This window comes from Copadichromis virginalis, linkage group LG2 (assembly GCF_057382275.1).
Source record: "Copadichromis virginalis isolate Kocher_CV1m ecotype Utaka linkage group LG2, C_Virginalis_male_GT1.1, whole genome shotgun sequence".
In the NCBI taxonomy this organism is placed as follows: domain Eukaryota; kingdom Metazoa; phylum Chordata; class Actinopteri; order Cichliformes; family Cichlidae; genus Copadichromis; species Copadichromis virginalis.
Window position 1 is genome coordinate 11,352,062 of NC_140619.1, and position 17,883 is coordinate 11,369,944.

A 17,883-nucleotide genomic window follows, 5' to 3' on the forward strand; every position below is an offset into this window, starting at 1 on the left:
AGCAGAAAATTTGCTTCAACACAAAAGTTTTTATTCTCCACCAACAAAGAAATCCCTGATCACTTTAATTAAAGCAGTAGATTTTATATTAAATACTTGAAAATGTTTGGATTAAACGTCCCAAATATACAATAACACTTCCGAGTTTTACACCTTAGACGGTGATTCTTGAAGGTTTATAACAGCAGTTTAAATTTGACTTCATCAACCACACAAACACTTTGATTTGTTTTAATTTTATTATATTTTGCAGTCACAATACTCAGGTTTCTTTTAAAATATCTTTGCCCTTAAAAGAAAACAATTACTGTGTATAAAAACTCTTTTGTGACTTTATGAGCTGTGTTTTGGCGGGAATATTACAAGAATGTCATTTAACCACGCCATCCTTCAAACCAACTGAACTTTATTCTGAGTGCAATCACAGAGTTTCACATGGACGCTAAATAATAAAAAGCCCCTCTCCCGACCCCAAAATATTTCACCATCTGATTTAAAGCCCGCCTACAGGAACATTTCTAAAAAATGAAAACACGACCATCCATCCTTTATTGTTAAAAAGAAACTAAATCTCATCTGAAAACAGAAAAAATTTGAACTGAGATCAGCGACCATCACCCTGAACGGTCGACCAAAGATATCACATTTCCTTGAAAATCGTCTTAAGCCTCGAACGAGCCCCTGAACTGAAGTAGCTCCAGGAGTCTTTCAGTAAATCAGTTCTGCGACTGATTACAGTGAGCAAAGCCTGCTTCAGATGTTCTCAAAAGCAGCAGACTCGAAACACAGAGGACAGCTGCAGCGACGCCGACCGGCACAAAAAACGCGTACAAACATCCAGAACCTGAAAGTAATGTGATGAAGTGAAACATCGAAACAACTCTGTGTTTCAGTAAAATAAAATAAGACCGTTAAAATCACGCCCCACTTTTAGTCAGCGTTGCAAAAAAGAGAAACCTTTCCCATCCCTGGTAACGAGTATGCAAACGCCGAGATCACACGTCGTCTCAGTAACCATCAGATCTGTGGATTAATGAATGAATCTGGATGATCATTTCTGAGCTCAGATCACACGTATACGTGACTATCATGTCCCGCAGACTTGCATCGCTATAGGCCAGTAACACATGCTGCGAGCGAGGGGGAGAAAATCTAAAACTGCTCCGCCGCCGGGCGCTGTAATAAATATGGAGGAGAGGGTGGGTCACACATTCCCTGATTGGTCAGGTTAAACGCTCGTCACGATCACGGCTGGTGACGAAAACAGTAACAACAAAAATCTTAAACATGTTTTTCAAGCCAAATCCTGCAGCTGGGTCTTTTCTGCCGCCCGCCACTAAGTACTGCATCCATCAGTAGACACCACACACACACTCACACTCACGCACGCACATACACACACACGCATGCACGCACACCCTCTGACTCCAGATTACACCAGCTTCTTGGCCTCGAAGAAGCTCTTCAGGTGTCTCATCTGCCAGATACCGATGGCCACCAGGATCAGGGTCTGGACGATGGACCACCAGAGGACCCGCTGGTTGGTGCTCTCGCTGGTCTGACGGAAACGCTCCTCACGATACTGAGGGAAAAACAGACGGCAGGGGGCGCCCGTTAAACCTTAACCTTTGTTAAACCTTTGTTTTTGTTTCTAATGTCTCTGTAAAGCACTTTGAATCACCTTGTTGTTGAATTGTGCTATACAAATAAATTTGCCTTGCCTTGCCTTAACGCTGTCATTTTTGACAGCTATGACAATACACAGTGTCTGAACATTTACAGTTGCAAAAATAATAATAATAACTAAACGTTTAAACATAAACCTTATATTTGAACTAGGGCTGCCAAAAACGATTATTTTGATAGTCGACTAGTCACCGATTATTTTTGCGATTAGTCGACTAATCAGATCATGCATCCACTGGACGTAAAACGTACAACTTATTGCACCAGCACGCATCTGCTCTTATATAACTATCATTAACTTCCAGCTTTAAGTGTTTAAGATATGTGCTAACTAAAAATAAAGACAAGATGATTTAATCTCAGCCAAACCGATTTACTCAGGAACAAATAAAATACTGAAAGCCCTAATTTGAATTAAATAAATGTAGACTCCACTGACAGAAACAGAAAATGGGTTCCTGCTTTTCTACTTTGGTGACTTTTTGTGCTTTAAGTCATAATAAATTTAATGACCAGCTGAGGCAGGAATACATCAGGAGGTAAAACATCTGTTTTAATGAATGGAGTCTGGTGGAGAGTACAGGCTTCATGTTGTCAGGAAACTGGTGCTGACAGCCGGTAAAGTGGTAAAAATGTTCTGTTAAACAGATTTTTTTGGGGCGTGTACATAAAATCAAAGAGCCTGAGAGACGAGCAGCTCTGATTCATGTTCAGGGTCTTCATGCGTTTCTGACAAAAACAAAAAAGCGCCAAGGCGTTTCTGACTGACCCGCTGGTAGTTCTGCTCCTTCTGGATCTGGTCCACCTGCTCCACCAGCTGTCGGACTCTCAGCTGCAGCTCCGTCAGTTTGTCCTTGGCAGCGATCTCAGCGTAGTTGTTGGCGTGTTCGCCCACCTGGATGTCCAGGTGAACGCGCTGCAACACATCACAAAAATCACAAACCGCGGTTATGAACATCACGGATCAGAACAGAAAGGAATAAACCGCTGAAGCTCTCGTTTGTATGTCTGAGCGTCTCCTCACCAGCATGCCGCCGGCAAACAGCGAGAACTTGGAGGAGTTGGAGTGAAGGCAGATCTGATGTTCTCCAGGTGTGTGCGACGTGAAGGTGAAGCGTCCTTCTGAGCCGTACTGTCGAGACAGAATCACCTGCAGGGAAAAAACAAAACATCTTCCACATCAAGCAGAAGTCTCAGCATTTGTACTGTAACTCCTGAGAGCTGAAAGCTGCAGACTGCTCTGAAAACTCAGTTTATTACACTTTTTTCCTTCTCCTGCATCGCTGTAATCTCGCAAAGCAAGGAAGCCCCACCCACCTGTTGCTCAAAGCTTTGGCAGCCAATCAGAACAAGTTGGCTTAAAGGCAGAGGAGCTAATACATGTTGATTCAGAGTATGAGCTGAAGGAGGAACATTTTAAACTGAACTACTGTGAATCCTGCCGAGCTCCTCGAGCACAGTCCAGGCGTAAAAATACTGCACATATCAAAATATATAAGCTACTCTGAGCTGATCCCCACAGAGGATGGATCCACACGTTTGATTTATTTTGTTCCAGGTACCCTTGCTGACGAAATCCCCCCATTTATCCGGGCTTGGGACTGACACGGAGCTTGTGACTTCCTGAGTCTGGGTTTTTGTCTCCTCCTGGTCTTCATCTGAGGACCTTTCACATATGAGGCATATGTGGCTGTACAGTTGAGCGTTAACCACGACAGCATGACGCCACATAGACTCTTTAAGTACATGAACTTTATGCTCACCTTGTCATCAGGATCTTTGACTTCCACAAACATGCCAAGACCCTGAGTGGCCGGCAGGTACTCCTCCCTTTGCTTATCATACAGCTGAGTCCGATAGTTACCTGCACAGACACACGGCTTGATTAGTGAGCAGTTTGAATGAATATGGTTTGGACCTGAAACGAACATCAGTTTATCAACTTCCAGTTGAATATGTCGACTTTTTTCTTTATGTTTTAAACTTTATGTTTCAGTAAATGCAACAGCAACAGAATTTTCTTTGTTTTCTTTAGAAAACTCCTTCACTATCACAATCTGAAGTTAACTCTCAGTTCACTGCTTTACTTTATCTGCAGATGCATTAGTAAAGGAGGTGCACCTGAAATGATTCCGAATTAACCTTTAACCTGATGAAAATTGTGCAGATTAAGATGCTGAAAGAAAAGCTTTTTTGAACGGACAGATTTCCTGCCGGCTGATGGTGTGTACCATGTGGTAGTTTCTCTCATTCAAACAGAGGAGGGCTGATTAACTTTGAGATAAACTTGCCTTTAATATAACCTGGATTAAATTATAGAGGAGGATTCAACGGACCAAAGGATCCACTTTAAACTTAGTGTTGATGGATTATTATTTCAACAGCTTTCTTTAATGGAAAAATACCTTTATGAAAACTTTAATCACACTTTAAAGTTTCGATTTTTTCCCCTTCCTATAAAAATAAATCATGCTATCGTGAACTATTATTTAGAATATTTATTTTAATTAAGTTTAATTTCTTTCGAAAAAGTACACACACATTTGAAGACACGACACACTAAACTTTAGCTGCTCGGCTAACTAGCTGCTAGCATTATCCTACAGATCCCCCACCCCCCTCTCACCGATAATCATGGTCTCGTCCGGAATCTCCTCGATGAAGCATTTCTTCTCGGTCTCTCCGATGTGAAAGTACAGCGCGGAGACGAAGCTGCACAAAACGTTCAGGAGTAAAACTGAAAACAGACACGGCTGCATCCTGATCCGGAGCGACGCCATCTTCCTGCCGGGACACACGGAACTCAAACTGAGCATGCGCCTGTCACAGCAGTGCCACGTAAACCCTTGCGGCACTCTGGCCAATCGGCTAACCGCAGGAGGGTACTGGGTGTCGTAGTTCTAAACGCTCTGGGCTTCTAAAATGAATGATAAATAATGTTATCATGATTAATCTTTTATTTTTAGGTTTTGTACTTAAAAAAATAATCAAAATGTGCCTTTACGAAACATTGTTTAAATATATAATATATATTTATTGATTTAATTTAGCAAAGGAAAACAAATATTTCATTTCATGAGTAAAACTGGGTTGTTATACCTGTTATTATTATTTTGCATTACTGTTAGACCAAAATAATCTTGTGGTCTTTTACTGTGAAAGACCAAAGCGGGAAAAAGCCTTTTTCACACATGCGTAGAACAAATCAAACGGTATCCACGGCAACAGGGCCGAAGCGGACATGGCGCCCGGTGAGTGTGAGGTTTTTGTTGTTGATAAATCGGTGATGGTGCAGGGTTAAAGTGTGAAATATTTCATAGGTTAAAGTCAGTGGAGAATTTACAGGAGAGTGTACTGGTCGAATAAAACGGCATATGGTTATTTATTTTTGAGCAGGCTGAGCGTGGTCAGCGCAGCAAACACGTCAGGTTTCTGTCAGTTCATCAAACCTCAGCAGAGTCAGAGACGCTAACGTTACTAATAAAGAACCGCAGCACATGTTTTTACACAGAAATAGCAGCTGTGGTTCCTTATTTAGTCTCTTCAGTTCAGTTAGCCACATGGAAAACACTGAAAAAAGGATACTAAAGCCTAAAAAACAACACAAAATAACACATTAAACGGGAAGTTTAAAAATGTCAGTTTTAGTCTGACTTTTGAAAGACTCCACAGATCTCAGACACTCAGAGCCTGACAACATGACCACCTGAAGCTACTGGCAGTGCATAGATGTTAAAATTCACAGATGTACGTAGGTTCCGGTCCCTGCAAAGCTCTAAAAGTCAAAACCATACTCTTAAAGTGATATGATATGATATGATATGATATGATATGATATACCTTTATTAGTCCCACAAGGGGAAGTGCACTCTGAAGCAGCTGAATCAGCAGTGACTCAGTCTGAATCCTCACAGTGGTACTGTGAATGACCTGCAGACGTTCTCGCGGAGCTTTGTTAAGACAAGAGAACAAAGAAATTTGAAAATTGCAATAATTCGGAAGTGATGACATAGATGCATGAACGACAATCCTCAGTTCAGACATCCTGGACCTCAAAGCTGCTTTATAAAGAATAGAATAATACAAGAATATAAATAAATTACTAAATGCAGTAAAAGTAATCACAGACATTAGAAATGTCAAAGATATGACAAAAGAGACAGAAGAAAGAAAGCACACCTGCAAATCTGTGTGTACAACAAAATCACTTAAATAAATATTTAAATATTTTATATCATTAATAATATTATCAAGATCACCAATACAATCAGCAGGTTAATCAATAATCTGATCTGTCCTGTTTGTGGTCTGTAACTCACTCCTCTGCTTCTTGTTTCCACTTTTTTTCCTGCAGAGAGCCAACCAATCGTATCCTTCACCTGACTCTAACGCAGAGCTGCAGGTCATGTGACTTTGTGTCTGCTGTTGTTTCTCCTTGACCTCCTCTTCATTAGCTCTCGTCCGCTCCTCTGCAGGTGCTGTTCTACCTGAACAGCTGGTACTTTGCTGCCTTCTACCTGGCCGAGGTCCTCATGTTCATCTATAAAGGTGTGTGAGAGCATCCTCCTCTACCTCCTCTTTCTCCTGCAGCGCAGAACTCAGAGACAGAGTTTGAGAAATGGTGCCGTTCACACAGACGATTACATAAGACAGAGAATTAGGTTTTTTGACCGACCGCTGTGAGCTCGAGCTGAACTGGGACTGAGTTTGAGGTGCACTTGATTTAGCGTCGAAGCTTCCAAGCTCAGAAAGTGCACAGTTGTAGCCCGGCGTGTAATAAACCACGAAATCTGGGTCCTTCAGGAGGTCTGCTGATGTACGCCTAACCCACAAAAGTCTGAACTCAGTCCAAAGTGCTTTTATTTTTTAAGATCAAGACACATTTAACTTAAGATTTTATTTTTACATTAAAAAAAGCTTAATATCCTGCTTTTGTTCAGCTGCAGCCTGAAACTCACTTTGTTAAGAAGTCATACGTGGGTCCACTGTAGCTGTGGAACTTTATCTAAACAGGTTAATTCCAATTAACAGCCTCCACAGTTTAAACCGGAGGAGAGGATTATGATGGTGATGAAGATGATGGTGTTTGTTAGATGGAGAGGCTGATGATGATGGGGTCATATTGATGTTGATGGCGTTCTGATGTCTGCTCTCTGCAGGAGTTTTGTTGCCGTACCCGTCAGATAACCTGGTTCTGGACGTCGTGTTGCTGCTGCTTTTCCTCGCTCTTGAGATTCTGCGGATCTTTTATGGTGAGCAAAGTCACGTCTCATTTTGAATAAATCTTTATTCATAACAGGAACGGTCTTTCATGTCCTTTAAGAAGTCAGATAAGATGATTTTTATCTGTCTTGAGTTCATGCTCTGCTGCTCCTACCATCTCCTACTTAATTCAATTCAATTTTATTTATATAGCGCCAAATCACAACAACAGTCGCCTCAGACATTTATGTGTCTGACAACAAAGTGCTTCACAAGAACATGTCGTACACACACACACAACATGCACGTCACAAACTGAGTGTCAAACTGCGTCTCCATCCAGGCTGGAAGGGAAACCTGTGCGAGCGCTCTCTGGCTTCCTGTGTGTCGCTCTTTGTCCTGCTTCCCTGCACCGCGCTCGCCGTGTACTACCTTCTGCTGCAGACCTTCATCCTGCGCCTCGAGTTCCTGCTCAACGCCGTGCTGCTCTGCTTCTACGGCCTCGAGTTCCTGCTCGGGCTCATCTCCATATCTGCCTTCTCCAGGTGACGGCGTCCTCGTGTGAGCTTTTTGGGTCGGTACAAATCTTAGTCGTTTCTTTAAATACTAAAGTTCATACTTTACGTCTTCTTCCGCAGGGCCAAAGTGTACTGAGGAGCAAACGCCACAGGATGAGTCAGCAGAGATTTCTGTAAATATCTGCCATGTTTGATCAAGTTTTTTACCTTCATGAAACTGTTTCTGTAAATAAACTTTCTGATTTCTACGTCACAATTAATTCATCTCCAGTGTTTCCTTTTAAAAGTTTTTCAATCAGAATGAAGTTTAAACTGAAGGTCGGCTCCTTATATCTTTTATATACAGACTATAAACTATTAGCCTTTACAACAAAGGTGTAGTTAGCCAGCTGGTGTCTTCATCACGCTCCACCGACACACCGATCCTCTGGTCCTTGTGATCCCTCTGGATCTCCCGCACCACCTCCGCAGCTCCCGGTGGCCGCGTGGATGTCCGCATGAACTGTCTGCAACAGGAAGTCGAAGCATTGCTCAGCTTCTTACTGAGATGCTCATGAATGTGTTAAGTAAAACACGCCATCTGGGCGGTCTTTAAAGTAGGGCTGGGTATCGTCACTGATTTCTAGAATTGATTTGATCCACGACTCGATTCGATTTGAATCGGGGAAATTTTGCCTCAGACAGTCCGAAATATTATAATTCAGATCATGCATCAGTACATTTCCATATTTTTGTATCTATAAAAAGAAAGCTGACACTTGTGAGACTTTATCAAAGGTGTGAACGTCACAGCAGATTCCTTTGTGTCAAAGTAGCTGAAGATAAAACACAGAAAAACATGAAGGAGATTTTCCTGGCCTGGGTTTTTATAACTCAACATATGAACATTACCTGATGCTGCTGAGAGCAAAGTTACAGAGGTTTTATTAGAGACACAGCTAAGCGTTTTGCAATTGCGCATAATTTTAAAAAGTTAAAATTTGTTCAGTAGTTTATTGAACGGCATCGCCGAAACATCAGTATCAGCGAGCTGTCGGCTTTCAGCCCCGACCGTGTCCGTGCCATCGGGTAAGAAAGGCGACATCTCACTGATTCTGATGCGTCGGCGGGTCCGCGCTTTGTGTTTACATCTTTGTGAAGAATCTGTGTTACTGCTCTCATTTACTGTTTTAGTTGTTTGGTGGTTTAAATTTTGTGAGGTTTAACCTGAGATTCTGGCATTTCGGGCAAAATAAATTAATATTAAAAAATCGATTCATGATTTTAATGAATCAATATCACGTTATCCAAGTTAGAATCGATTTTAATCGATAAATCGATAATCAAAACCCACCCCACCTTTAAAGCTTTTTAGCATTTTATACTCTTCAAGTCTTTTGATATATTTTACACAGTTAAAACAGAAGCTGACCAATGATGCTTTAAAGATGGGAACATTTCATTCCAGTTTCAGAAGACAAGAAAAGCTGACAGGTGTGTTTTGTTGTGTTAACTTATTGTTGTGGAGGAACCACAGTAAATTTGTGGTCATTAAAATGATAAACACCAGAATGATACATGACACACCGCTCTCACCTACATAAGCTCCATTTACAGGTTAAAAGTCCTGGTGCGCTCTTTAGAGCAGTGCAATAATAAAAGGTGGGAAAAAACAAAGGCATCTTATCAGTATGTTCAAGTTGTTAATATATTGTTTGTCTATGAATTAAAACACATCTCTAATCCAAGTTTAAGAAGTTTAAATGCAGTAAAAATATTAAAATGAGCAAAGAAGAATTCAAAAAGTTGAAAACAGATGAACTGAACTCTCGCACAGGTCTGCTGAGGTCAGCCACGCATCAGCTACCTCACAGAAGTCGAGGTGTCAGTGAATGAAGTGATCAACTAAGGAAGAGCCGTCACAGATCGATCGAATAGAGATCAGACCGAGGAGGAGCAGGTGATGCAGCACGGAGGCGATGTGTTACTGGGATTAAAGCCTGAGATTAGCTGCACTGACATATCAGCGCTTGTTATCATGATGAGTTCAAAGAAAGAAAAACGGCTCCAAAGGCGGGAATTCAAAGCGAGGCAGCTGGAAAATAAATGACCTCTACTTCATTTCTACTTTGCAGGAATTTTGTTAATGTTTTTTACACATTTTATGTATTTTCATACATTTTTTATGCACATGCACTCCGCACGTAATTATTAAAAATAACTTTTCATACAACATTAATCATCAGTTAATCAGTTTGGGTTTTTTTTGTTTTTGCCTCAAAACTATGAAATTATGTTTTTTAAATTATTCAGATATTTATTTATTTATTTTGGTAAATTGTATTAATTTAAAAATGTTTTGGGATTATTTAACAGTATTTTACAGACCTTTGATTATTATTTGCAGACATTCTATTTATTTTCATTCTTTTTACACATTATTAATATGTGAAATTTTTCATTCTAATTTATATTACCATTATGACATATGGTATTCAGAGTTCAAGCATTTATTATTAATAATTTAGAGGTATCTCTTTTTTAAATGGACATTTGTTTCCCTTTCTGACATTATTTTTGTCTTTATTCATTTTTTCCTATAAAATTCTTTCTGTTTATCATTTTTAATTAATTCTATATAATGTATTAATATTTTTTTTCTCTGTGTGATGCGGTGCAGTAATAAAGCCTTCAGAGGGCGGCAGGGCTCTCCTCTATGAAACACCTCCACCCTCTCTCTACCAGGACAGCGTGCAAAAGACGTCAAAGCAGGGCAAACCCACACCGGAGCATCCTGCCTGCTGCCTTCTTCAAAGATGCTACTGAGGCTGCGCAGAGCTGGAGCATTCTAGTTGTAGTTTTTTCAGCCATAACGCGATAAACAGCATCTTTTTAAACGAATTACATACTTTGTTTTATTTTATTTTTTTAAACTTTACTGTTATTTCAGTGAAGAAGAAACTTAAAGAAAGAACATTATAGACTGTATATAAAAGATGGGAGTATCCCTCATGACATCACCCATGTTGGTTTTTATTTTATAGTAAAGTCCAGCTTGTCCTTAAAGGAAAGAAAGAGAGTTGTTTGGACATTTATGTCCATACTTGATTATGGCAATGTGATTTATGCAGGGCTGCACATAAGTGGTCCGCAGGTGCGTATTTGCTGTCAAAAATAATAATTTTGTCTGCTAGAGTGGGATTTTGACGGCATATTTTGCATCACATCTCTGTGCGTTCATCATTTGTTTGAAGCCAGCTCACCTCCTGCAACCATTTTTCCAAGAATATGCGCTTCTTTTGCGGTTCAGACTCCTTCTGACATTTCTTTGGAGGTGGAGGAACAGCAAAGCAATTGCTTAAAGGAGCTTGCTTCTTCAACATCTTTAAGAGTTCTAAACAAATGTCTGTCCTCCTCCAGAAAATCTTATGTATGCAAACACGCGTTGCAACTTCATATCTGGCGCGCGTCTTTTATTTTGACAGTGAATGCACACCTGTGGACCACTTATGTGCACCCCTGTTTATATGCATGCATCATGTGAATGATTACATGTGCAGGATCCTGTCTGTCATGGAGCACTGAGATCCATTATAAATTCTAAAGCTCTTACTCACCACTGTACGTTGTCTGCTCTGTCATGTCGTAGACTCCACCACTGGTATTTTCTTTATCTGTAAGGCTATTCTAGGTTTGCTCCCATCTTATTTACAGACATACAATAATCAAAAAAGTCTGGGGAGTCATTGTCATTGGTCCCAAGAGTTATTCCTTAAATCTGTCTCAAAGGTTCACACTGAATTTGGAAAAAGATCATTCGAATCTGCTGCTCCATCCTCCTGGAATCAGCTGCAGAATAAACTAAAACTGAAGGAACTGATGCCAATGAATTGAAGGCAATTTTAAACCACTTGAATGGAGTCGATTCAGGCACCAAAATGTTTTGCCTTCCTTTTGTTTCTGACATTAGACAAATACCTTTGATATATATTCTTTATTAATGCTGACATTTAAGTCTTGGTTCATTTTTTACTCTTTCACTGCACTTACGGTTTATGGATTTGTATGTTTATGTGCCATTAATGTATAAAACCTATGATCGTACTGCTGTCCTTCTTGACCAGGACACTCTTGTGAGATTTTTTATCTTGAGAGTTTATTTTTTCCTGGTTAAATACAGTGGGGCAAAAAAGTATTTAGTCAGCCACCGATTGTGCAAGTTCCCCCACTTAAAATGATGACAGAGGTCAGTAATTTGCACCAGAGGTACACTTCAACTGTGAGAGACAGATTGTGAAAAAAAAATCCATGAATTCACATGGTAGGATTTGTAACGAATTTATTCGTAAATTAGGGTGGAAAATAAGTATTTGGTCACCTCAAACAAGGAAAATCTCTGGCTCTCACAGACCTGTAACGTCTTCTGTAAGAAGCTTTTCTGTCCCCACTCGTTACCTGTATGAATGGCACCTGTTTGAACTCATCATCTGTATAAAAGACACCTGTCCACAGCCTCAAACAGTCAGACTCCAAACTCCGCCATGGCCAAGACCAAAGAGCTTTCGAAGGACACCAGGAAAAGTATTGTAGACCTGCACCAGACTGGGAAGAGTGAATCTACAATAGGCAAGCAGCTTGGTGTGAAAAAATCAACTGTGGGAGCAATCATCAGAAAATGGAAGACATACAAGACCACTGATAATCTCCCTCGATCTGGGGCTCCACGCAAGATCTCATCCCGTGGGGTCAAAATGATCATGAGAACGGTGAGCAAATATCCCAGAACCACACGGGGGGACCTGGTGAATGACCTGCAGAGAGCTGGGACCAAAGTAACAAAGGTCACCATCAGTAACACACTACAACGGCAGGGAATCAAATCCCGCAGTGCCAGACGTGTTCTGCTGCTGAAGCCAGTGCATGTCCAGGCCCGTCTGAAGTTTGCCAGAGAGCACATGGATGATACAGCAGAGGATTGGGAGAATGTCATGTGGTCAGATGAAACCAAAGTAGAACTTTTTGGTATAAACTCAACTCGTCGTGTTTGGAGGAAGAAGAATACTGAGTTGCATCCCAAGAACACCATACCTACTGTGAAGCATGGGGGTGGAAACATCATGCTATGGGGCTGTTTTTCTGCCAAGGGGACAGGACGACTGATCCGTGTTAAGGACAGAATGAATGGGGCCATGTATCGTGAGATTTTGAGCCAAAACCTCCTTCCATCAGTGAGAACTTTGAAGATGAAACGAGGCTGGGTCTTCCAACATGACAATGATCCAAAACACACCGCCCGGGCAACAAAGGAGTGGCTCCGTAAGAAGCATTTGAAAGTCCTGGAGTGGCCTAGCCAGTCTCCAGACCTCAACCCCATAGAAAATCTGTGGCGGGAGTTGAAAGTCCGTGTTGCTCGGCGACAGCCCCAAAGCATCACTGCTCTCGAGAAGATCTGCATGGAGGAATGGGCCAAAATACCAGCTACTGTGTGTGCAAACCTGGTAAAGACCTATAGTAAACGTTTGACCTCTGTTATTGCCAACAAAGGTTATGTTACAAAGTATTGAGTTGTATTTTTGTTATTGACCAAATACTTATTTTCCACCCTAATTTACGAATAAATTCTTTACAAATCCTACCATGTGGATTCATGGATTTTTTTTTTTCACATTCTGTCTCTCACAGTTGAAGTGTACCTCTGGTGCAAATTACTGACCTCTGTCATCATTTTAAGTGGGGGAACTTGCACAATCGGTGGCTGACTAAATACTTTTTTGCCCCACTGTAAATGTTAATAAAAATAATAACTGGTCAGATGATGTCATTAAAAATGCTCCAAAAGACTCCAACAGCACAAAAACGGCCCCAGGACTCCAGTTAGCTGAGGTTGCCTCATATGTACGCTGATATCCTTCGCTCTCATCACGTCACCTGTAAGCTGTCAGTTTATCTCCTGACTCACCCACGTTTCACTTTCCATCCTGTATGTACAACACTGCAGGAGAATATTTCAGGTTTTGCGTCCCATTTAAACCTCCTTGCTGTGTTATGCTTTTATTTCATTTTTCCCAATTAGCAACATTTCTCACAATAACTGAAAATCTCTGTCGTTAAGCTGTGTCTTATTAAGATTTTGTCACGTTTTGCTTCCTGAGTGAGACCTGAAACCTTTTAATGAAAGCTAACAGACGCTTTTAGGTTTGCTTGAGCTGCAGGTTAACAGTAAATGTAAAAAGGTGAATCTCACAACGTCCGTTTGGTGGAAAGTTTCCCTGCAGGCTGACGGCTGCTTAGATGAAGCTGCAGTTATGAAGACGAGGTCGGTGCTCAACAAAGTGGCACAATTTAATTTGTGTGGCAAAACTGCACGGCTGCGATAGACTCGGTAATGAAACCTCTCAGCTTTAAGTTCTGTCTGCTTTATATTCACAAAGAGAAACGAGCGAGGCAGCCATCGTGGAGACATGCAAATACACTGATCTCTCTAATACGAGCGGCGCCCAATTGGATGGCGACTTTGACAAGCAGAACAAATGCCCTGCGAGCGCAAACATGTGCAGGTCAGGAGGAGCGGCGCTGATGGCCGAGGCAGAATTCAACTTTCTTTATCCTCTTTTCAACGCTGGCAGTCACATTCTGCCTGTTCGCTTACTGTTAAATTAGTCATCTGAGATTAGAGACGGCTTAAGGAAGAAAACTTTTCTCTCAAAAGTTGATAAAGCTCTGCGACTTCATGTATACGCAACATATGCAAAAACAAAATGTGGAAGTTTGTCTGTGCTGGAAAAGTCTCTGTGAACTTTTAACATATTAACAGCGATGCATTTTAACAGAGATGGGTAACAGGGAAGCTCTTATTTTGAAATTCATCTGTACAAAGACTCTTTTCTCTGGTCTTTTTTCTGGATTTGGACCAACCTGTCTATAATCTGTTATTCAGGTAGATGAATGGATAATTTCAGAATATTTTTACTGATGTGTCTGTACACATTAATAGAAACTTGTAGTTTCTAGTTAACTGTCTAAAGCCACAAATGCGTCTTACATTTATACGTTTATGATGTTAAGTGATAGTGAAAGAAGAGTTTACTAAGCTTCACGCTTAGCTTTCTTTGGTTGTTTTTCCTGTAATTACTACTAAAAATAAATGTAACCCTGAAAATATTTACCTTTTCCAGAAAAGTCACTTTTGCTTTTCTACAGATATAGGGTTAGGATTAGTGCCGTCAGTGTTCATCTTGTTAAAATGACGTTAACGCCATAGCCGCATTAATGGGGCAAAAATTTGACTGAAAATTCACATGCAAGCTTTTTTTCAAGGCTGTGGTATTTGCCCGCAAACAATACCTTTCAGCTAGCTAAAACAGAATATTATGCTATCACCGAGCAACATGGCTAATGCCTTTCACACAGCTTTGTCTCCACTCCAAAGAGCCACAGAAGTAAAAGCTAATAATAATTGAAACAATCTTTGAAAAAATGACTTACCAAGCATGGCAAGCAACTCAAATATGTAGAGCAAAATATTCTGAAACGGCTTCACTTCAGCTTTGATTGGAGCCTATGGTGCTGGGGGCGGAGTCTGTGAATTTACTCTATCCGGTTGTTCAGTCTGACGTCACTAGCCGTGTCTGGGTCTAAACTCCGCTGCAGGTCCATATATCAAACGATCACTGTGGCATTACTGAGAGTTGAAAAACTGTCTAAAGTCTTTCATCTTTAATAAAATGATCAGCGTTCTGCTCTACCAGGTGTAACAATTGAGTTTAACATCCAGGCATCCATGAAAACAGAATTTATGACATTTAACGGAGTTAGAAGTTAGCAGGGAGTTAGCTGACTGTTTTAGGAGCTTTTTGAGATCAAATAGAAGAAAATACATAGCATTAAACTGAACAACCGGATTCGGTTGTTCAGTGATGACGTGACGAATCCTACTTCCGGGCCTAAAGTAGTCTGCGTTTAATATGGCTTTTGTGTTGTTAACATGTTTAATGTTATGTATTTTCTTCTATTTGATCTCAAAAAGCTCCTAAAACAGTCAGTGATCACTGTTGACCTCCCTCGGCTTTTATTACCGCTAATCATTTATTTAAGCTCAGTTTTTAAAACCTTAGGATGTAACTACAGCTCAGCCCATGCAGCAGTATATGAATGACTAACCTCGTATTGTGGATGGATTATCTCAGTTGTTCTCCTGGCTGAAGTTTGGTCCTTTTACAGCATCCTGCCATGCGATTACATTTGTTCCGGACCACCGAGAACACTCATGTTAACTTTTATCGAGTGGAAAAAAAGTTAGCTTGTTTATATTATGCTAACATAGCTGTGTCGCTAGCGGTCACATAGCACATCATTATATACCAGCTAGCCAAACTTCAGTAACCCTACAAACGTCACTGCTTTTTAGTTTTCTGTCTTCATTTATGCTGGAAGTGATAACAGAGCTGTACGTTTTAATTTGTTTTCAAATCCCCGCAGTCAGGACATGCTATATTGTATTTAGATAGAAGCTAGCGAGCTAACTTCCTGCTAACTTCTAACTCCGTTAAATGTCATAAATTCCGTTGTCATGGATGCCTGGATGTTAAACTCAATTGTTACATCTGGTAGAGCAGAACGCTGATCATTTTATTAAAGATGAAAGACTTTAGACAGTTTTTCAACTCTCAGTAATGCCATAGTGATCGTTTGATATATGGACCTGCAGCAGAGTTTAGGTCCAGACACGGCTAGTGACGTCAGACTTTACGACCGGATAGGGCATAGGTGTCAAACTCTGGCCCGCGGGCCAAATTTGGCCCGCAGCCTAATTACATTTGGCCCGCGAAGCCATACCAAATTACTATTAGAGCTGGCCTACTGGTATTATACAGCTAATATATATATTGTTTAGTATTAAGCTTTGCTTGTTCCATATTCAGTTTTTCAGCAAAACTTGTTTGAGTCCATAAGAAAAGATTCATTCTTATATCTGGAAGAAGATTTTTTTTTCAATAAATATTAATGTTAGCCCGCGACTTTGTTCCAGTTTTGAATTTTGGCCCACTGTGTATTTGAGTTTGACACCCCTGCTATAGGGTTTTGAAGCGTGATGCCACGGGGGTGGGCGTGGAAAGGATTTTGGCCCGATCCGCCATTTTGGGGGTCTAAAAGAGCGCAAGCGAAAAAGGAGCGAAGGCACACACAACCATGGTTCGTTCTTGCTGTGTGGTCTGCTGCAATGTTCGATCGCACGACCAGCAAGAGAATAAGGTTGAAAATGGTTTATCTTTTCATTCTTTCCCAACCTGGAAGCAACATGAGGCAGCTCGTGTATCGGATGTTACCAAACGAAGGCGTCTAGCCTGGATAGCAGCTGTGAGACAAGCTGATATCCAGTTCTCTTCCATCTCCAAATATCTGTTGGTGCTCCAGACAGTTTAATTCCGGTAAGTTCTAAATATGTTCATATCACTCTTTATAGCCTATTAGTTTTATTTTCGATGCACTCTGAGCTCATAGCAAATTAGAACAAACATCCTACTGAGTGATTTTGCAGAACTATGTGTGTCATAGCCCCTGTAGGAGTTCAGAGTTAAGAGGTCAAGAGTTAATGTTTCCATTGTAACACCTCCAGATTTGACATAGAAACACTCATTTTTAACACTCGATTTTAACTACTATCATTTTACACCTCAGAGTTACATTAAAAGAATGTGACTCTACTTAGAGTAAAATTAACTCTAAGTAGAGTTTTTGATTCATGAATCAATGAATCAAAGCACCCCCAAAGATTTCTTACTTTTTTTTGGACAATATTTGCTGTTTTTGTGAAACACTACTAAAAATATAAAAAGTATACAGTACTTGGTTGAGACGTAACATTTCAACAACAAAAGTATAGATACCCCTCCCCTCCCAAAATGGTTTGTTCCAGCTCGCCTCTCCCCTACTCTGGCTCTAGCGCTCTTGCTGCCAGAGTGATGGTGGCTGAGACACAGCGGAGCGGAGGTGTTAGTGCCTGGTTTAAAACAGGATATATTAGCTGCATTTAACCTTCACTTACTCTTTATGTTAGGTAAGAGTCAGAACATGATTCTTTTTAGCTGAAAAACATTACACCAGGTAACCTGCAGTGTTGAAAACGTGTTTTCCGATTATGTTTGCTGCCCTACAATCCATCCTGCTCTGTAGTAACATCAGCGACATTTGACCGTCCTGTTGCTCCCATTGAAATGTATATAGCTTATTTAAAATCTAAAACTTAAAATTGTCCGTAGCTTACTGTTGTTACCACTGTCCTGTTTGTAATGAATACTAACTAGCTAACTGATTGAATGCTCATTAACCTTATAACTCCTGCTGTGTGTGTGTGTGTGTACAGAGAGACAGCCAGGTTCATAACGGATATAAGGTAGTTTTTTCAAAAAAAGGAGCCACATTCAGGTAAAAGTGTAAAATCAAAGGATCCGTCAATCAAGAATAATGTTGGATCAGTGTTTCAATGTTTATATCTTTT

General features: G+C 40.6%; 2 protein-coding genes and 1 long non-coding RNA gene across 7 annotated transcripts; 1 reads left to right on the forward strand and 2 right to left on the reverse strand.

Moving 5' to 3' along the window:
* Window positions 1-220: 220 nt before the first annotated feature.
* tmed9 (transmembrane p24 trafficking protein 9) lies at window positions 221-4,506 on the reverse strand. Its single transcript, XM_085471356.1, has 5 exons — window positions 4,313-4,506; window positions 3,450-3,550; window positions 2,711-2,836; window positions 2,456-2,602; window positions 221-1,582 (listed from the first exon to the last, which is right to left on the reverse strand). Exons 1-5 carry the CDS (start codon window positions 4,500-4,502, stop codon window positions 1,433-1,435), a joined length of 714 nt encoding a protein of 237 aa, XP_085327482.1. The 5' UTR covers window positions 4,503-4,506; the 3' UTR covers window positions 221-1,432.
* A 215-nt stretch (window positions 4,507-4,721) lies between these two features.
* tmem216 (transmembrane protein 216) lies at window positions 4,722-7,662 on the forward strand. 5 transcript variants are annotated; one of them, XM_085471333.1, is made up of 6 exons: window positions 4,722-4,937; window positions 6,041-6,088; window positions 6,162-6,234; window positions 6,846-6,938; window positions 7,232-7,449; window positions 7,527-7,662. In XM_085471333.1, the coding sequence occupies exons 1-5, from the start codon at window positions 4,878-4,880 to the stop codon at window positions 7,435-7,437; spliced, it is 480 nt and encodes a 159-aa protein (XP_085327459.1). In that variant the 5' UTR covers window positions 4,722-4,877; the 3' UTR covers window positions 7,438-7,449; window positions 7,527-7,662. The 5 variants fall into 5 exon arrangements, with proteins under 5 accessions (XP_085327459.1, XP_085327452.1, XP_085327465.1 ...); XM_085471326.1 differs by having other exon boundaries at window positions 4,730-4,937; window positions 7,232-7,433; XM_085471348.1 differs by having other exon boundaries at window positions 4,870-4,937; window positions 6,041-6,054; window positions 6,141-6,234.
* LOC146717043 (uncharacterized) lies at window positions 4,883-15,147 on the reverse strand. The gene is made up of 3 exons (XR_014922656.1): window positions 14,871-15,147; window positions 6,006-7,912; window positions 4,883-5,636 (listed from the first exon to the last, which is right to left on the reverse strand). It is a non-coding gene; the product is annotated as an uncharacterized LOC146717043 (long non-coding RNA).
* Window positions 15,148-17,883: the final 2,736 nt, after the last annotated feature.

What these genes read in the sequence shown, in the direction of transcription:
- tmed9 (XM_085471356.1), bottom strand. Translation starts at nt 4,502, where the DNA reads ATGCTCAGTTTGAGTTCCGTGTGTCCCGGCAGGAAGATGGCGTCGCTC. An exon ending in TCAAAGATCCTGATGACAAG is followed by an intron (nt 2,837 to 3,449) that starts GTGAGCATAAAG and finishes TTTTCCCTGCAG; the next exon opens with GTGATTCTGTCTCGACAGTA. An exon ending in TGTTTGCCGGCGGCATGCTG is followed by an intron (nt 2,603 to 2,710) that starts GTGAGGAGACGC and finishes GATGTGTTGCAG; the next exon opens with CGCGTTCACCTGGACATCCA.
- tmem216 (XM_085471326.1), top strand. Translation starts at nt 4,878, where the DNA reads ATGCGTAGAACAAATCAAACGGTATCCACGGCAACAGGGCCGAAGCGG. An exon ending in CGAAGCGGACATGGCGCCCG is followed by an intron (nt 4,938 to 6,040) that starts GTGAGTGTGAGG and finishes TTTTTCCTGCAG; the next exon opens with AGAGCCAACCAATCGTATCC. An exon ending in GATTCTGCGGATCTTTTATG is followed by an intron (nt 6,939 to 7,231) that starts GTGAGCAAAGTC and finishes GTCTCCATCCAG; the next exon opens with GCTGGAAGGGAAACCTGTGC.